The following is a 19,604-nucleotide window of genomic DNA, read 5'->3' on the forward strand; positions in this document are numbered from 1 at the left end:
GGGGGCCGCTCCCGCCCTTCCGTGCGAGCGTTACCCGCCGCCCAAGCATATCCCTCGCAGCCCGGTGAGCTCCGTCCCCGCTCCGGGAAGCTTTTATATTCCGCTTGTGCCAAGAGCGCCACGCCCGAGACAGGGCGGAGTGCGGGGGTGCGAACGTGCCTGCTGCCCCCCGCCTGTGGGACATGGCGCCTTCCTCAGCGGCGTCCACTCCTCCAGCCCGGAGCCCCCATTACGCAACTCCACCCGTGAGCGCAGCCCTCCCTCGTTCCTCCTCCTCTTCCCACCCCACCGCCCGCCACTCCCGACATCTCCCCCCTCCCCCGCCGTCCGCTTTTAAAGGCGCATCCCAACCTGCTGGTGCTCGCTAATCGAAAAGCTCGTCTGACTGACGGCTCGCTCGACCTATCAGAAACGGCAGCTCACCGAAACCCCACCCCCTTATCACCTACCGACCAATGGCGTGAGGCCGGCGAGGGAGGCGGGCGGCGAGGGCCAACCAAACCGGAGCGCAGTGGCGGCGGAGCGCAATGACTGACGTAAGTCAACAAAGGTCACGTGGGGCGCGGCGCCGCCGCCGATTGGCTGCGCGGACGCGGGCGGGCGGGGCGGGACGGGGGGGTCGCGGTGGCGGCGCGCGGGGTCCGCGGTGTGACACAATTACAACAACTTTGGGCAGCGGCTCCGGGGAAGTTTGTACGGGCAGCAAAACACACCCCGAGCCGCGGGGCGGGCGGGGAGGGTGCCCCCGGCTCCCCGACACTCCGGCTCCCCGCGCCGCCGGCGGCGAGCGGCGATGTAAACACCGCTCCGCCGCTATCCGCAGCCGCCGCCTCCTCCTCCTCCCCCGAGTCTCCAGCGCTGGGGCTCCCTCCCCCCTCCTTCCCTCCCTCCCTCCTCCTCCTCCTCCGAGCAGCGGGGCTTCCCCCCGCCTCCCTCCCTCCCTCTCCCCTCCCCTCCCTCCCTCCCTCCCCCTCCCTGCCGGCTGTTGTTGTTGTAATAAAAGTTGTGGTGTGTGTGTGTGTCGGGCACCCCGCCCCGCCCGGCGCTGGGGGGTGTTGGGGGCGCGCAGGGAGGGGGGGGTGCGATCCGCGAGTTAATTACGCTGCGTTTCCATGAAATCGTGCGGAGTGTCGCTCGCCGCCGCCGCCTCTGCTGCTCCTTTCGGTGATGAGGAAAAGAAAATGGCGGCGGGGAAAGCGAGCGGCCAGAGCGAGGAGGACTTCGCCAGCTTGACAGCCCAGGAGAGAGAAGCCCTATCCGGCCTCGACAGGTACCCGCTCCCCACTGCGCCCCGGCCGCCTCCGTGTCCCGGCTCGGCCCGCGCTCCCTCGGTGTCCCCCCGCTCCCCTGCCCGCGGCTCCCCGTGCGCCGCCGCTCCCGGGCCGCGCTCTGCCCTCGCCCGCCCGCCCGCCGCGCTGACTCTCGCTAACGCCGGTGTCTCTCTCTCCCCTCCCTCCCGCCCGCTCCCCTCCTCGCAGCCGGCTCTTCGGATTTCTGAGGCTTCATGAAGATGGCGCCAGAACGAAGGCCTTGCTGTTAAAGGTAAGCGCGAGGGTGGATGTGGAGCGGGGATGGGGGGGAGGGGGGGGAAACGGGGGATGGGGAGCGAGGCGGCCCCGCCGCCCCTTCCTCGGGACCCCCGGGCCCGCACGGTGAGTGTGTGCAGGGGCTGTGCGGGGGGCACCGCCACCTCCGCGGGGTCTCCGCGCGTTGCTGCCTCCTTTGCCCCTTTCCTTTTTAACACCCCCCCCCGCCATTCTCCCCGAGCTGGACGAGGGGAGCGTGGCCATGCGGGTGCCCGTCCAGCTCTGGGACGGGAAAGTGGCGGAACCCGGGGCCGGGAGCGAACGGGCCGGGGGAGGGGGCGCGGGGGCGGAGGGGGGGAGGCGGAGGACGAGGAGGAGGAGGAGGCGGCAGCGGGGGGAGAGTGAGGGAGGGAGGGCGCGCTCGGCGCTGCTGACGTTGCCGCTCCCCGGACCCTCCCTCGTGATTTTCGCCCCCAGCCGCCGGGAGCGGAGCCGGGGCCGGAGCCCGCAGGGAGCGCGGGGTCCGGGCCGGGGCGGGCGCGGCGCTGAGCGGTTCCCGGAGCCCGTCAGAGCGACTTGTTTACTCTGCGGGCCCCGCTGCCTCCATGCAGCGTGCCCGGTCCTCACCGGGCCCCGCGTCCCGCCCGCCGTCCCGGCTTGACAGGGAGCGGGGCGTCCCGCGGGCTGCTGCTGCTGCCCGGCCCGGTGTCCGGAGAGAGCTGTTTGTCTCTGTGGAAAGTTGTTGGCCCTGTCATTTAGTTAAGTAATGGCTGCTCCTGTCGGCCCAAGATGGCCGGACAGGGAGGAGAAAGAGAAGGGGGGGGAGGTAAACACGAAACAAACACCGGGAGCGAATATGGGGAGCGTGGAGCCCCCGGTGAAGGCTGAGGGAAACTCTCCTGCGCATCCCAAGTTCTTTCTGGGCGCTTTCCTGCTGCTTTGCAGCGCCGGTGCCCTCCTTATCAACCTGTAGCACGTTCTGCTGCCCATCCGTGAGCTGCTGACAAAGGCTGTGCGGGCCGAGTGTCTGCCAGCTGTGCCTAAAACACCAAAGGCCGAGGAAACGTTCGGGTAACAGAATAAGTGGAACTGTTTTTGAAATGCCGCACGGCTGAAGCGAAGGGGACAGTGCTACTCTGGTTCCTGCTTCCTGGCTGGTTCCTGTCAGTAGTCTGGCGTTTGACACTGCTCATCCCATTGTTGTGCCCGAGCTGTGTCGTGGAGAGTTTATTTTTTCTGCTGCTGGTTTTGGTTGATCTGAAGATTTGACTCTAAAGCGTGTTGAATTGGATAGCCTAGGCCTGTGCTTGTGTTTGGGTGTTTATTTCTGGCAGGATTGGAAAAGCTCAATGTCAGGACGTGGGGGGAGGGATGGAAGGAAAAGCAAGTACACTTTCCTTTGTGCTTATATTTAAAAAAAAAAAAAACCTCGCGGTTTCCTTTCGATTTTTTGAGTTATTTATAAGAGCACTTCTTCCCATTAATCAAAAAGGTAGGGGAGTGACATGTCAAAGCAGTTAAATAATGTACGTTAACTGTTGGTGGACCAGAACTCGTGTCTGCTCCGTGAATGCTGCTGAGGCTATCGGAAATATTAGATGGAATCCCGTATGGGATAGAGCTTAAGGATGCCAGATAGAAAATAAAAGCTTCACATCTAATTAGATCATCTGCCACATAAAATCCCTGGTTTAAGTTTTATTTTGCGTACTGTAAATTTAAGTAATGCAAAGAGCAGTCCAGCCTATCAGTTGAGTTTTGTGCCTTTCTTACGTATAATGCTTTTTTAAAATGCCAGTCAATTGTAAATTTGGTATATACAGTCTGAAGTTGTGGAGCATTTCGATAGTTTGAAATACATTTTCAGAAATATCTTTGTATGTTCTTTTACTGTATTAAGCTGCGAATCCATGCAGTGAATACTAAAAAATCCCCAAGCAAACCAAATATTTTGCTGTTTTACCTCAGTTTTTGCATGGTGCTTTGCACGTTTATGGATTGCACAGTAACTCACAAAGCATGATCTTTGTAAAACTTGTCTCTGAGAAAGGTAGATTATTTAAGGAAGTAGAAGGATTAAAATGTTGCTGTTCAGTGCAGAGATGTTCGAGAGGGATTTCTTGGTTTGAACCAGTTTCGGTTTTGTTTGTGCTTTTTACTTTGAAGAAACGTGCTTGTGTTTCTGTTACTGATAAGAAGTTGCTATTTTTAAGGTATTTTCTGCTTCATTCCTGTTCCGTGTGTGTGAAGCTTTATGCAATTTATGCTCTACTGAGGGCTTTAGAACAATTAATCTAGCAGACCACTTTAATTCAATGTAGCAGTTGTTTTTATAGTAGAAACTGTGGCCGAATATATGTGCAGTTAATTGATAGGTTTTACAGTGATAGCAGCAAAATGTTTCCTTTTGTGCATGGAGCAACAACAGCTAACAAAGACCCTAGACTCCGTAATTATGAAATCCTGACTGACTGATTTAAGACTCTACAAGGCAGCGCTTACAGCATGAGATTTATGTGCAAGTGTAGCAGGTGAAGAAAACCATTGAGTCATGTTTCCAGAGGAATCCTTCACAAAGGCAGACATTTCTCAGTGCTCCCCTCGATGGGAGAGGAGCACAGCCGCTGTTGAACCTTTTCCAGAGGCTGCCAGGCTGTAGCACTGGGTGCTCTGTGGGGCCTGGCAGCGCTCCCTGCTTACCTGTGGTTGAGGTGGCAGGAGCAGGGTACCTGTCTGGGAGAGGCTGACTGGAGATTTTGGATTGTAAGTATCTGGGGAACAGCTTGGGTACTTGTGCAGCAGGAGGAGTCTGTTCTGGGCTTAAATTTGTGCCTGGGTGCAAGAAGACACTCCTTAGTTTTGGTGGGGTTCACGAAAGCGTGCGTTGGCTTGGAGGGGATTGCAGGAGGCCTTTGCAGTGGAAACTTTGGTTTAAGCCACACCCTGACAGGATTTAATAATAAAAAAATCTGAATTCTCTGAGGGATGGAGGAAGCTTCACGTCTAGAGCTTTAGTTTAGTTGTGTATTCTGTTTGTGCTCCAGGTCTGCTGTCCCCCGTTTTTGGTGGTTTTACTTTGTAGGATGTATGGGCCGTATTGTGAACTAATCCAGGCCGTGTGCTGGGTGTAGCAAATCAAAAGGGCAGATAAACATGAGATCTGTACAATTTTGGGAATTACTGAAGGTATAGACTAAGTGTCAGGAATATTGTGATGCTGCCGCGTGTACTGGATATGTGATAAGCCAAAAGAAACTTTCCTGTAATGGTGTACACACTGAATGTGTGACAAAGGAATGGAATTTTCTGTTGCCAAAATTTTTGCGTTTATTTTGCAGAAACAGGAGCTTGAAAATCATAGTTTGCAGTTAGTGTGGTTTTGGGGAAGAGGGGAGGGAAATTAAGAGATCACCTTTCAAACTGGTTGAAATGCTGGAAATCCAGCATAGTCAGTCTTGTGTTGGAGAAAGTGCTCGCTGTTATGCTTCCGTAGTTGACAAGAACATTAACGTGAAGGAGGGAAAAAAACCCAAAACAAAAACCCTGCTGGTGTCTTGATGTCTCTTTCTCCCAGGAAGGCATTCTGGCAGGAGGTGAAGCTTAAAGATTACTTGTGGGGGGGAGGGCAAGGATATCTATTGAATTGGAAGTGAATTACAAAGCATTTCCTTTTTTTTCTTCCTTTTTTTTGTTCGTTTTTTTGGAGGTTTTTTGTTGTTTTTGATGATGTTTCCAGTGTTTAGCCAAAGTTGACTTGATTGCAGTGACAAACCGTCGTTTCATAAGCTGTAATTGGCATCTATACAGATGTAGGTTGATGTAGCTGGTCCGATGTATTGGGTATAAGATGCTTGTTAATTCCTATTCATTGAGTTTAATCAGTTTGTCATATCCTGTGGACAAAATCTGAAGCATGTTTCCATTTAAAAGTATTGATGTTGAAGTCGATTTAGAGAGATGAAGTAGTTCCACACAATATGCCGTGTTTTAGTCTGTGTTACCTCTCATGGTTTTGCAGCCCTTTTGTTTTCCAGCTGATTTTAAAAATGGTATTTCCTTTGTGTAAAGGCCACATGTGTTGACAAAATTAACAGCGTGCTTATCTGTGCTTTTGTGAAGCTTACAAAATAAGTGCACAGTGACAATATTCTTTCATTTTTCTTGCAATTGTAGTGTTGCTTGTTTAAAAATAGTTTCAGACAGTGTGAATTAATGTATGTTGACTTTATCCTTTCAGTGTTGACATTAATGTTAATTTCCTACTAATCCATAATAAAATATCCTCAGTTTTATTTATAACAAATTGCTTGAAAAAGAATTATGCAAGAAAACATTTCAGCAGGTTAGTCTCAGGGTAGTAAAGCTTTTTTTTTTTTTTTTTAACTTTGGAAATATTTTGGCTTGATTTATTTTCATCAAAACAAAGAAATGTTGCTTGAAAAAGAATTAAGAATGTTTGTCTTATATAATGGCAGTACTGGGAATTGAGAAACTGGAAATTGGTACCAGGAGACATTTGTAAGGCATTCCAGGAAGTGGGCAGCCTCTCCAATTTCTGTAAATTTATATCTGAGTCGTTCCTTTATGCTTGGGTTGTTTGTTTTTTTTAATATATTATGCATTTCCTATTATTGGTTTATTATCTAGTGTGCCGTCTGTCCTGTGAAGTTGAAGTTGGATAAAATTTTGTAAATTGTGTTATGGGTGGAACTGGTTTTCTAGCATTTTTTGAAAGAGTCACTTTTTAAAAGTGTGTTTATTGGGTAATTTTAACTGAGCCATAGATTTATTTAAGATCAGTATTTTTTTGTGTGCACTCTGGCCTTTGTATTAATAGGGTGTAGCTTTCTAGGATCCAGTTAAGGTGTCATGGGTGACACTTTCTATAGATCATGGCTATACCATGTTTATACTTGGAAGTCACAGTCATATTGTATATAATGGTTGTGTGTCCTGGTTGTACTTGGTTATAGGTTTGTAGTATTTGTGCTTCATCTGGTACTAAAACCAACTTTTTTTTTTTCGTGGACATTACACAGTACATGTGTTGATACTTTCACAACTAGTGTTTGAGAATTTTTTTTAATAGTGGGACTGCATTGCTCTAAACATATATTCCTGAATGTTTTGGCTGTTCCCTAAGTGTAAAGTACAGTGTTGGTACTGCTTTCTGAAGGCAAGAAAATTGATGAAGTCAGAAGCATTACACTTGTCATTTTCATGTGTTAATGAAGAGAGAAAGATGGATTTCATGTCCACAAACAAAATGCTTTTGTAGAGGTATAATTAGGATTACGGGACACTTGGTGTGTTGGCATTTGCATTTCAGCAAGTTTTGTCTCTACTGTCAGGAGACTGTCAATAGGGAATATAATGTAAGAGTGTTTTTTTTTTTTTGGTTGAATGCATGTTAGCTTTTAAGTACTGAGTCTGGAGGCTGAAGTGGGCCATTCCTCTAAGTGGTTCATGTGCATCAAGTTAAGGTAATTGATGCCCTACTGACTTTAGTAATCAAATAGCCAAGGTGGGCAGTGGTTCAGGATGGAGGAGAGAGGGGAATACTGCTGTATTTTAGCAGCTGAGGAATAGAGGTTCTGATAAATTATTTAACTTCCAAAAGAATGAAGAAAAACTGTGGCAAGGGTGGGACAGAACTGTTTTCATCCTATTCCAGTAGTTTAACCATTGATCCTTTTGTGCATTGTGCTACTCATGGTCTCTGGCTTTCAAATTTCTCTCTAGGTGAATCTAGGGAGTGTGTGAAGAAGGAATAGACAATCCAAAGCTTTGTCTGTGCATGGCATTACTCAGGTGTGCTTTCAGCATGGCTCTGTGCCTCTTGCCAGCCCGCGTGGCTGTTTGTTCACTGTAGTGGATTGAGTGGACTTGGTAATTATAGAGGTAAAACTATCTGCAAATGTTGATACCATCTGAAGTAAGTGTTGAAAGCATCTTCTAAAAGGCATGCCATATGTCTGTTATACCATTTTAGAAAAGAGTAGATGTTTCATGCTTGGATAGCTTGGTGCGTGTAGAAACATTTGTTTTCCTTACATTAGTGAGATGATACGAAATTAAAGAGAGTCATGGAAAATGTTTGTGGCTGTAATGTGACTTTTTCCTGATAAACAGTTGTCACAAGACTTTCCTGTGCCAGAATTATATGCCATGGCCCACTGTTGTTCTTTATCCCACTGACAATTAGGCAAACTTATGTTCTGTGGGGAAATTAAGTTCTGGTTTCTAGCCTTGCAGAGTTATCAGTTAAACTAAAGTTATTCTCAGTTACTGAATAAAAATAGTTCTTCTTGGTCCTCACCTGGTAAAATTTTTGGATAATGGGAGGGATTTTGCTGTATTTTCAACAGCCTGAAAGGGAAGGAAATGTGTATATTTGTAGTTGGAGAATACTTAAATAGCTTTGTAAAAACTAGTTGCTGCTTAGAGGGCTTGGATGACCTTTTGCAGTAAAGAATTAAGGAGATGGGCTGTGAGTGTGAGCACAGAACTGAGCTGGGTGGCAGGTTTAGCATTAGATCAGGTAATTCCAGGAGCTGAACCAGTGTCCTGCTCATTCTGAATGCAGATAGGTATATGGATAGAACTTCAGTCCTTCAGTCCCATACCTGCCTTGTATTTTACACATAAAACTCATGTAAGTTACTTTTTTGTTTTAATCCCTTTTCTTGGTGAAGTTCTGCAGCTGTAGTGTGTAAAGCATGATGTTTGAGTAAAGTGTTCTCACAATTGAAATGATGTTTATTAAACTTGATGTGTCATTATAGAGACCAGTTGACTCTTTGTAGAAAATGTTAGCAATGTTAATCTTGCAGAATGCTTATTTGTAGTTAAAACTCGACAAAATTGAAATCAGTGGGTCTTGTATGGAGCCCTGCCAAGGGCTGGCAGGATTTGTATAGGTGCACCTGAGAGGATAAACTTAGTGCCTTACAGAACATTTTTGGTATGAGGAAAGAAAGGAGTTGTGTTTAATATAGTTCAGTCTGAGTTTGTTGGACGAGGGAAGTTCAGTAAAGGAAGAAAAAATACTTAAATATTTATTACATGTTTCCGCTTTATGGATAGGCAGACTAAAGAAATAGCTATAATAGAGTAATTCCTCTGTGGAAAAGCTCTTTGCAAGACTGGCCTGTTTAAATAGGGGTCTGTTCAAAGCTTGTTTTCAAGATGAATTTTACTGATACTGTCACAAGTAGATTGGGCCATTTGATACTTTGCTTGTGGCCATTATAAAGTTGGTTGAGTGGTACATTTCTAAAATGAGCCTCTGTCAAAGTTTTGCAGTTGTTCAGGTATTATTCTTGATACTGGATATTATTATTTGTATTTAAAGAGTCATAGGAGGGTATTCCTTATGTACTTAAAATACCATATTAATGAAGTAAACCCCCATTAAGCATATTTTGGAGTTGAAGAATACTGTTTATCAGGTACTTTTACTTCAGAGTGTGAGAGATGCAGGGATCACCATCAGAGCTGTATTGACAAATTACTTTCCTTTATGGTTCTTGGATTTGCTATGTAGCATTCATGGCAGGAGCTTATTTAATTAAGATGTAGAATTAAGAGCTCATTTACAGTTTTGTAAAGGGAGTGACTAAAAGCATGTGATGAATTACAAATAGAACACTGTATGTCTACGTGTGAATTTCTTTTGTGGTAAGTTGTTAAATTAATTGTTGTTTGTTAAAATTACTTTAAGTCATTTCCTTTTCTCACAGTGGCATTTGAGGATTATGATTCACTTCTCAATATTGATTGGTTGTTAGTCTAAAGTAGAGTGTATTGTGAATGTACTTTTCATTAAATTTTTGCTTCCGTTTTCCGTTTTGAGAATTTAAAATTCTGAACAATTTCAGAGTATCATTGGCAGCATTAGACAAAAGATCCAGTGTAACAGATTTAAAATAGAGCCAAAAGATGTATTTTTTTTGGTCAGTATTCTGTTGCTTCCATTCTATTTGCCGTTTTAACTTCTTATTTAAGCAGTGTTTTCATTGTCTTATGATTCGGAAACTTACTTGCATGGGAATACAGAGTAGAATAGTGAATTGAAGTTAAGGTTTTATTTTTAGGTATTTTTCTTCTAGGTAACAGAATTTTAAGTACTCTTTGTTGCTTGTTGTATGTTCCAGTAAAGCCATCTTTGGGCCTGTGTGATGAACCAGGCTGGAGAACTGTTTCAGCTCAAAAATAACCTAGTAAAAATAAAAAAGTCACTAATTTTAAATAACCACTATTGAAGGTAGTACTAAGAGATTTTAGAAATTCAAAGAGCCAGCTTCTCGTTCTCAGAACTGAGTTGGGTGGAATTCTGTGGGAAGATTCCATGGTGGATAAAGGAGCTAGTGAGTGCTGGGAGTTGTTGCAGAATGCTCTTCTGGAAGCATGAAACCAGTTCATCACCTTTAAGTGGAAGGGAAGTGGGTAGGGTAAGAAATGCCCTTGACTTAACTGCAAGTTCCTGAGTCTGCTGAACGCCAAAAGAGGAGGGATGAAAAGATGCACAAATACTCACTGAGATCTGCAAGGGCCTTGCCAGAGCATGCAGAGGTGCAGTTAGAAAAGTAAGAGCTCAGCTGGACTTGAAACTGGCTGGAGATGTCAAAAACTACAGGAAAGGATTTTTCAGGATCAACAACAAGCACAGAGGAAAATGCTGGCCCACTACTAAACTGGAGAAGTGAATTAGTTGCTAACCAATGCTAAGAAGTCAGAGGTTCTCTGCAATTCTTTCACCTGTCTTTACCAGCACTTTTGGGCCCCAGATCTTGGGAACAAAAATCCAGTTTCATGCACAGACCTTCTGTCTTTGAATGAATTATTGGGGTGTAAACTATTACAGGAGCTTGACCCCTACAAATTACCCATCTGAGGGTGTTAAGAGAGCTGTCTGGATACTGCTGTGAGGCTGCTCTCCATAATTTTTGAGAAGTCATGGAGATTGGAGAATGTTCCAGAAAACTGGGAGAAGGCTCATGTTGCCTCATCTTCAAGAAGGTTTAAACACGAACATGGGGAATTACCAGTCTTACCTCAGTCCCAGTGGAAGTTATTGTATGGATCCTGATGAAGCACATGATTGGGAAAAGCTGGCATGGATTCACCAAGGACAAATCATTCTTGACAAACCTGATTGTGTCCTAGCACAGAGTAATGTGTGTGTGTGGAACCAGTGGTGGACATTGTCTTCCTGGATTTCAAGTGTTTCCATGCTGTCTCCCGCAACCTCTTCCTAGAGAAACCAACGTGTTATGTTGGGATCTGTGTGCTGGGTGGGAACTGGCTGATGGACAGCACCCAGAGCAGGGTGGGAAATGCTCCTTCTCAAACTGGCTGTCTGTCACAGCTGGGGTCCCCAGGGACTGGTATTGGGCCTCTGTTTAATACCATCATGAGTGGTCGGGATGGTGGGATCTGGTGTGCCCTCATGGATTTTGCTGATGGTATCAAACTGAGTGGGGAAGTGAACCTGCAAACAGGAGAGTCACCCTGGAGAAAGTCCTGGATGGGCTGGAAGAATGGACTGAGGAGAGCCTTAGCAGGTTCAACAAAGACTAATACAAGGTCTTGTATGGGGGAGAACATGATCCAGGAGTGCAGTGCAGTCTGGGATCTTTGTGGCTGGGAACCAGCTCTGTGGAAATGGACCTGGGGATCCAGCTCAGTGAAAATGAGCTGTGTGCTGCTGTGGCAAAGGGAGACAGTGGGATGCTGGATTGCACCAACAAGCACATGGCCAACAACGCAGGAATTATCATTACACTCTACTCAGGGCTGGCCAAGCCACACCTGGAATATTTGTGTGCAGTTTTGGTGCTCACTAAACAAAAAAGATGTGGCTAGGCTGGAGAGGGTCCAGAGAAGGGCTGCAAAGATGATCAAAGGGCTGAGAAGCTGAAGTGTGAAGAATGGTTGAGAGATCCTGGCTTGTTCAGCCTTGAGACAAGAAGGCTTTGGAGGAGATGTTACCAGCATGTTCCAGTACTTAAAGGGAGCCTGCAAAGAAGATGGACACTCCATTTTTATGAGGAGTTACACTGATAAGACAAGATTTAAAGGGTACAAGTTATTCCTGGGGACTAACTTCCTGTTGAACACAAGAAACACTCACAAAGATAACAGTCATCATTGGAATAATCTCTCCAGAGCAGTGGTGGCTTTTCCAGTGTTGGACACTTTCAAAATGCAGTTGGACAGTGTGCTGGGCCATCTTGTCCCACCTGTGTTTTTACTGGGAAACGTTGGATCAGATGATTTTTCCCGTTAAAGGAGATGCTGCTGCCTGAGAATGGTGAGAATTGACACCGTTTAGGGAGTCACACACACCCCACCCAAGACTTTAAGTGCTGGTCTGGTGTCCCTTTGCAGCAGGACTGTCTGGTGGATGGGTGCCTCTTCCAGCTCCTTGCTCCTGCAGACTCTTGGACACACTTCCTCCTTCGAGCTTGACCTTGAGATCCCTGCAGCAAAGACTGAGGCATTGGATTTGTAAAAGTAAATTATTTAATATAGTGGTGCAGAAGCAGGTCTTGAGCTGGATGCCTGCAGAGGGGGACCCAGAACAAAGAAATCCTTGGACTTTTATACCTTTATTGTACCCTTATATAGAGGTATTATCTAATTCTGTGAATGCAGTTCATCTTGCAGGCTTAAAAAGCTGTGCAGGTCCTTTGAGAAAGAGATTTGGGAGGCTAGGGTGGGTCCTGGTGTGTGTGACACTGTTTCTGTCGGGAATTTTTATAAAACTGTTGCTCCTTTTTTTCTTCTGGAGAATGGAATTACCTGTATTTGGAAGCACAGGTTGTCAAGACTCAATTATATAGAATCATACAATCACAGAATGGTTTGGGTTGAAAGGAGTCTTTAATACTTTGCAGTTATTGTCCTGCTGTGGGCAGGGACATCTGCTACTAGACCAGGTTGCTTAAAGCCCCATCCAGTCTGTTCTTGACCACTCCCAGGGATGGAACATCCACAGCTTCTGTTTCCTCATGGAGGGGAGGGATGGAATGAGTGCAGTGACTTGGCTTCCTCACTCTGTCTGAAGGAAGGCAAGTCAGTATTCAGTGGAGTGACACTGCCACAAACAGATGTGGGACAGATTCAGATCTGAGGATGTGTGCAACAGCAAGAATGCCAAAATGTATGTAAGGACTGTATAGGAGAAAATTCTGAATGAAGGAAAGGTCCTGAGGGATCTAGGTTGAGTGCTTCATGAATTGTTTGAACCTATGATTACTGCAAATCAGGCCACCATTTGATTTTAGAGAAGTGGAGAAATGAAGCAGATATTTGGGAAGGTTTTTCAGAATATTGGGTTATAATAAAAGGAAGACATTTTCAGTTAAAGGAAGTGGAAGAAAAGTTGAAGAGAAATGCTTGGATTAGATGTGAGGAAGAGTAGGAAACAAGGAATTGAATGGCTGACTTAGTGATGCAGACCATTTTGGGGGTGAGGGGAATGACAGTGTGAATCATGGTGTTTTTATTCTTTCCAACGGCTACCTGAATCTTGTGCCATCTAAATATTTGTATTATATTGGTATATATAATATATATATATTATATATATATATATAATATTGTTAATATTACTGGTAACTTGAGTAGCATCTGTTTGATGGTGCTGGGGCCTGCTTCAGAAGATTTTAAAAGTGGGGTAAATGGGAACAAAGCAGGCAACAAAATTGCAGAGAGTTTGTGTAGGGTGTGAAAAAGCTTACTAAGAGTTATATGCTCTGGTTATAACAGAACTCTCTCCCATTTTTGAAATAAAAGTAAGATGTTGGCTGTGTTTTCTGTCTTTATCTTTGACTGCTGCTTCCCTTTTTTCCTCCTTATCCCTCAAGGAAGGGAAGAGCAAAGAAACTTTGCTTCTGCTCTTTCCTCAAGGTGAAAATGAAGCCAAGAACTCTCATGTGTCTGTTCTCAAGTGGTGTTTTGCTCCTTTAGATTTGAAGGATAAAGAAAGCTAAGCAAGTGTGGAAGATACAGATGGATATGTTGAAAGGGCAAGAAATAGTTTAAAGTGTGGAACTGAAAGTCTGTGTAAGGGAGAATGATGCTGATCTGGAGGATTTAACAGTACAGTTTAATAGAACAAAGTGTAGAAAGAGTGCAAGATAAAGTGGTAGGATAAGAAAAATGGAGAACATCCATTATATAACATCATAAAGCATGTCAGAGGCAACCTCTGGCAGGAGAGACGTGCAATGATATTGGGAAGAATAAAGAGCTGCAAAAATTATGTACATTGGTTGGTAAACTTTAATGGAGCTTCTGGGCATGTTACAAATATAGTAACTAAGGGTAGATTTTACACACCATGGTTCTCAAAGCTTTATTTGTTCTTAGTCTCTGGTGTAGTGCATAGAAATGTGTTGTTTTCTGAGTATTTTTAATCTCTCCTGGGTTTTAATGGTTGGAAAGGCAGAGCCTTTGAATTTGTGATTTTGTTAATATTTGAACACTGTAAGTTTTCAAGAGCAGGAGACTTCAAAATTCTGAAGGATTGTAAGATTTCAAGTGTTACCTGTTAAAATTACCAACAAATTAGGCTTAAGGGTCTTTTTTGCTACTTAAAAGATTTTTACTTGCTTTTAAGCAGAAATGAGTGTTTATTTGTTCTTTTTTAATTCAAAGGAAAGGATGAGAATAGTTTTTACAATTTCTGAAAAAGAAATTATAGTAAGAAACTGTTCAACTAATTTTGAATCAGAACAGAACATACTTCTGTATTCCTTGCTTAAGAGGAAAATATTTTAAACAAGTACTGTGTATGAAAACAAAACTGGAAGCATCAGACAGTACAACAGAGATGTGTGTCTGAGCCAACCTCTTCTGGTGCCTTTGTGAAACCCCTCAGATAGACTTAAAATCATCACTGTCCAGAGTTGGAAGGGACACACAAGGATCACTGAAATCCAACTCCTGCCCCTACAGAGAGAACAGCACCAAAACTCCCACCCTGTGCCTGAGCATGGATCCACATCCTACCTTTAGTACAGGAGCACTTGGAATTTAACTACCAAGTCATGTTTTTGTTCTTGAGGGCTTTCTTCACTGTAGTTTCTGTGTGGAGGAAATCAATAGTTGAAATGGTTTTAATGCCTCTCCTGGTTCTGTGTGGGGAGGATTTGGAGGTTTTTATGGTTATAGCAGAGTTAATTTTTGTTGCCTAAATAAGGTGAGATCCCAGAAGCCATCAGAGTCAGTGTTAACTAATGAGCAGAGTTAAGTCTCATTTTCTACCTTTAAAGGTCTCTGTTAACTTACAAGTTCATGTGTTAAAAATTTATTACTTCTGACAGTTTTCTGGGATTAGTTATATACTGTCTGTCTTGGCTGAATTGGTGGAAATTTTTTCTCTCTATAGTCTCAGTACAAGTAGTATTTACAGGTTTATTTGCTATAAATTATTTGAAAAAAGTATTAATGGTTGAATGGAAACCTGGAGACATTTGCCATGTTAAAAATGCAGGAAAGTGTGGCAGAAGCTGCATTGTAACATGGAAATACATTATTTGGGACAGGTGAAAAGAATGGTGGAAGATTGTGTAAGGGTTCCTTGGGTAATTGTGGGTCATGGAGATGTGATCATGCTGTAGGACTGTGATTCTGATCTTGGAGATTGCCTTCAGTTAATCTGTGAGTGTAGATGTGTTCAGACTCTGAGAAAAAACATGGAATTAGGACTTTGCAGTCTGTTTATTCCCTGCTAGTAAAAATGCTGTCATCTTAAATTGTGTTTTTCTTTATGAGCTGATTTTCTTCCGTGGTGGTAGCTTGTTTTTTGCTTTTGAATGTTTTCCTGTAGTGCCAGTTGCAAACTTGCAGCTTGCCCGCATTGTGGCCAAAAATCTGAGAACAATGACGACTCCATTATGTGCAGTGAGAAAGGAACGTTTGTACTACTCGCTTTTAATTGCTAATTAAGCCAAGCCCTCGGTAGTTTGGAAGAATGGAATAGTTTGTGCCTTCCACTTTAGGCCGCTATTTGCTGTTTGGTTGTGGAGAATGATGGAAGGGGTGATTTTTATGATGATTTCTGGATGAAAGTGAAAACACATAAGAGCTGTCATTTTTCCCAAGGGGCTCTCAGGACTCAGGGAATATGGGTGCCTGTGGAGCTGGGGAGCAGCTTTGGACTTGAGTGCTGCTGGAGAAGGCCAGGCAGTGTCACCTGCCCCATCCTCAGCACTCTGGGCTTTGCTTGCCTGCTCTACTTCAGTTTCTGTATCCAGTTTAAAAGTAATTTTAATTTTTCCAGACAAGCAGCAGGAGTTTTCTAGAAAAAAACTTGTTCATATTTTGAGATTATTTTAATTTGTTCTTGATTGTTATTTTTGTTTTTTAATCAGAGAATGAAGCTACCTTAATAGAGTGCAGCACTGGTTCCAGTGCATTAGAGCTCACTGACTTCAAAGATTCTTCAGCACAGCTAGGTTGGGATTTTCTGACTCCAGGAAACTCTGCTTCCAGAGGGATTGGTAAGCAGATATGCAGATTTACCAACTGAAACAGGAAAACAAGTTTCAACTACAGGTCATTTCACAACTTTTTCCTCAGGGCTTTCTCACTTCCACAGCCAGAACTCGAAAATGGAACAAACTGATTTAGAGCAATTCATTAATGAGTAGCTTAAGGTCTGTCAGGCTTCAGACAGCTGGAAAGGAGAAGGAACACATTCCTGCTCCAGTGACTTCATTTTCATGATTTTTCTGCAGTATTTGAGGACCTTTCCAGATTCTGTTCATGCCATGACTGAGATGAACTCATTCTCACAAGAAGATTACCTGTTTCACTTGGCACCTTGTTACTCAGTGATTTCTTTTTTTCTAAAAAAAAAAAAAAAAAAATTACTGTAGAGTAATACTGGTGCCTGGGTTTAAGAAGGACTGTGCTGTCAGATTTGGACAACCTCTTGGTGTTGATGTTCCCACGTGGATCTCGGGCTCTGCTGCTGTCCCTGTGCTGGCATTTCCTCTGCTCTGCCAGGAGTTTCTCTGCTGGCATCACTGCACCATCACCTGCAGTGTCAAATCAAACCCCTTAGAGCTCTGTTCTGCTCTGTAGTTGAAGGGTTGCACCAGGGTGTGTGATTTTTTTTTTTTCTTACCCTCGTACCTGAACGTGCTGGAGCTGGTTTTTGTGGTGTCTGCAGCTGGGGCCTTTGTGTGCTGTTGGGACACTACTTGTGGGAAACTGGATGAACTTTCATCCAGTTTTGTGAATGAAAACTGCAGTGTGAGAGGAATGTCCAGTGGCATGTAGAAGAACGTTATTAAACATAGATGCATTCCTAAGATGATGCAGCATTTATGTAACTTGATAGTGCTTGTTAAATAGGTAATTCATTGTGTAGAAGAAATCCACATTTTTCTTAGAAATTACCAAGCAGGTACTGAATGAGTAGGGGAAGGTACAGTGATAATCTCTCTCCTTCCACAGTCAGATAGGAGAATCAGATTAATTCAGTTGCTGCTTCTGAATAGTTTTGGTTCTTAGTGTAAAGCTGAGTTCTGTGACTCCTTGAAATGCACGTTAGAAGTGAAATGTTGCATTTTCTTCTTGCCCATAAGTCAGAATCTTTGCATTTGATTATCCCTTTGGTTGGACCTCTTGCTTTGCAGAGGAGGATTCCCTTAGTTTTGGGGAAGGAGCACCTCTTGGGAGGCTCAGCTGCACAGCACTTGGGGATTCAGCTGAAATAAAGAGTAGAGTTTCCATTACCAAGTGGCATTTACTGTAGAAGAGTGCCCATGGGGTTGCACCTACATGTCTGTATGAAGGTGTAAATCTGTAAGTTGTCCTGTCTTTGACAAGAGCTCAATTACCTGTGTAATGTTGCCCTCCTAACCTCTCCAGCAAGTTAATGGATTCATTTCTTTGTGTGTCCCTCCATCATGTTATGATTGCCCCCTGCATTTTTAAATCTGGCTGTCTTAAATTTTGCAAGCACCTAGATTCCTGTCACATAGGTGTCATGATGTGTGGTGTCAGTCAAAAGTTTGTAGTCTGATGAGATGTAGGTGAGAGGGAGGTGCTCATTAATTAAAAAAAAAAAATTCAAACTGTTTATTGTCAGCATTACTAAATTCCCCACCTTTACCCAGGTCTACTGCTGTGCTTTGCCATTAATGTATGAATAAATATTCAAAATCAACCCAATTAATTATAATAGCACATCTTTATATATACATACCTTAGAATGATCACCAACAGCTTTCTCTTGGATGCTGTCATACAAATATTTAGTATTTGATTTCAGTGCTTGTAGTCTGCATTACTGTGGAGAAATCCCTTTAATTTAGTGTCATCTACTTTTAGGCAGGCAGACTGCAAAAACTGGTGTTCCGTCTGAGCTCTTAGAGGTCTTGTGTTCTCAGCAAAGGAAATGCTGAGACCTTGTCACTCTCTACAACTCCCTGAAAAGAGGTTGTAGCCAGGTGAGAGTGGTCTCTTCTCCCAAGGAACCGGGATTAGTCTTTTTCAGCCTTAAACAAGGTCTTGGCCACATCATTGAATGAGGAAGTTGCATCTTCTCACATGTTTGACTAGTATAACCAGTGGAAGGAGGATCTCCCAAGATTTTGGGAAGTAGCCCATATTTGTGACATGAATGTTCCTATTCATTGTTCAGTCTAAATATAGGCCTCTAAAATATGAAAGGTTTTGCTTCTCACTGGCTGAACAGAGGTGAGGGAAAGATCAGAGTGTGAGGAAGGCTTGCAGTGCTAACCTTGGGTCCATCCCTTGGGGGGATCCCACCCTATAATGGATTTTTTTTTTCTTTCTGAAGCTGCTCTAAATTTCGAGTCTCCTTTATCTGATGCTTGCCTCACCGGAGATCTGGAGGGCAGATACAAACTGACCTATTTGTTGCATCTGGCACTTGAGATCGTGAAGTGGGTGACTGCTGGTGATTGGAAATGAGTCTTGGAAGTGAAGGAGGTGCCAACTGAACTTTTGGGGGAGTTTTGAATGTATAACCCATAAATCCTCCTGGCAGAGTTTTCAGGGATGTTTGAGAATTGCATAGTATTATTTACCTAAGGATGGCTTATGCCATAGGTAGTCCCCCTGGAATGCAACTACTGAGATTGTTGTAGTAAAATAAGGATTATTTCTTTTGTGCTTCCTCTTCCCAGAGTACTCCTTAACAGCACAGAATTTTGGTTTGTGCAGTGGACTTTGTTCTGTGGTAGCTTGTGACCTTCCAGACTGGTCTAGCAAGACTTTTGGAATCAGAGAATGAAGTTGTGCCCATGGGCATAAATTTAACTCTGACTTCCATGAGTGACCTTTTGTTTTTCCAGGTCTGTAGTGTGCATGTGCTCCTTGCCCCTGTCTGCACCTGAAGCAGAGCTGCTCATGTCACAGTTCCTAGGCTGCTTTCCAGGAAGACTCAGCTCTGCTTTTTTTCCCCATACCAAATGATCTACCTACCTATGCCAATTTTGAGATTTGCTGTCTGGTGTAGCTGCTGATGGTTGTGGTGACTTCAGTGTCCCTGCCTGTAGAAGGCACTGCTAAATAAATCACAGTGGATTTCTTATGGCACAGAAATATTTTCTCATTTCATCATTAGCAGTCAGGCTCATGACATTCCTCAAGGGGAAAGCATAATGTAACAGTTCATACTTTTTTGCTTAATTTCTTGACTGTAGAGTACAGCTGCCACCAGTGCAGCTGGAATACCAACAGCTGCTTTCCAGTGCCCCATGTCACATCTTTGTGAGCAGAACTGTGTATTTCCTGTTTTCAGGACATTATTTAGTTGCTCTGTGCCTTCTGGGAGGCTTCACACAAGATTCTACTTGCTAACAAACTATGTGTTAAATTTTATTGACAAAGGTCTTTTCACTTAGTATTTTTATACTTAGCATGTCACACTGAAAACCTGTTTGGCCAACTTGGAGCTACACTATCTATTTAAAAGGTGTATTTTTTACAGATAAAGTGTACAAAAATAGTGGTAGTGATATCACTATCTGTAGTTTTCACTGTGATCACGGGAGACAATGGTGACTTTCTGATAGTGAAAGCAAGTAG

At 44.0% G+C, this 19,604-nt stretch overlaps 1 protein-coding gene across 9 annotated transcripts in view; it reads left to right on the top strand.

The window, feature by feature from the left end:
* Positions 1-976: 976 nt before the first annotated feature.
* Positions 977-19,604, top strand: part of KDM6A (lysine demethylase 6A) — a 153,284-nt gene continuing 134,656 nt past the window's right edge. For 6 of the 9 annotated variants that reach the window (XM_033051033.2, XM_033051034.2, XM_033051036.2 and 3 more), the window contains exons 1-2: positions 978-1,270; positions 1,479-1,542. In XM_033051033.2, the coding sequence (XP_032906924.1) occupies positions 1,113-1,270; positions 1,479-1,542 (222 nt within the window). In that variant the 5' untranslated portion in view covers positions 978-1,112. Of the gene's footprint in view, positions 1,271-1,478; positions 1,543-19,604 lie in introns of all 9 variants that reach the window. The other 3 variants (XM_033051038.2, XM_033051041.2, XM_033051032.2) reach the window with 2 other exon arrangements.

The sequence above is a fragment of the Catharus ustulatus genome, chromosome 2, assembly GCF_009819885.2.
Source record: "Catharus ustulatus isolate bCatUst1 chromosome 2, bCatUst1.pri.v2, whole genome shotgun sequence".
NCBI lineage: Eukaryota > Metazoa > Chordata > Aves > Passeriformes > Turdidae > Catharus > Catharus ustulatus.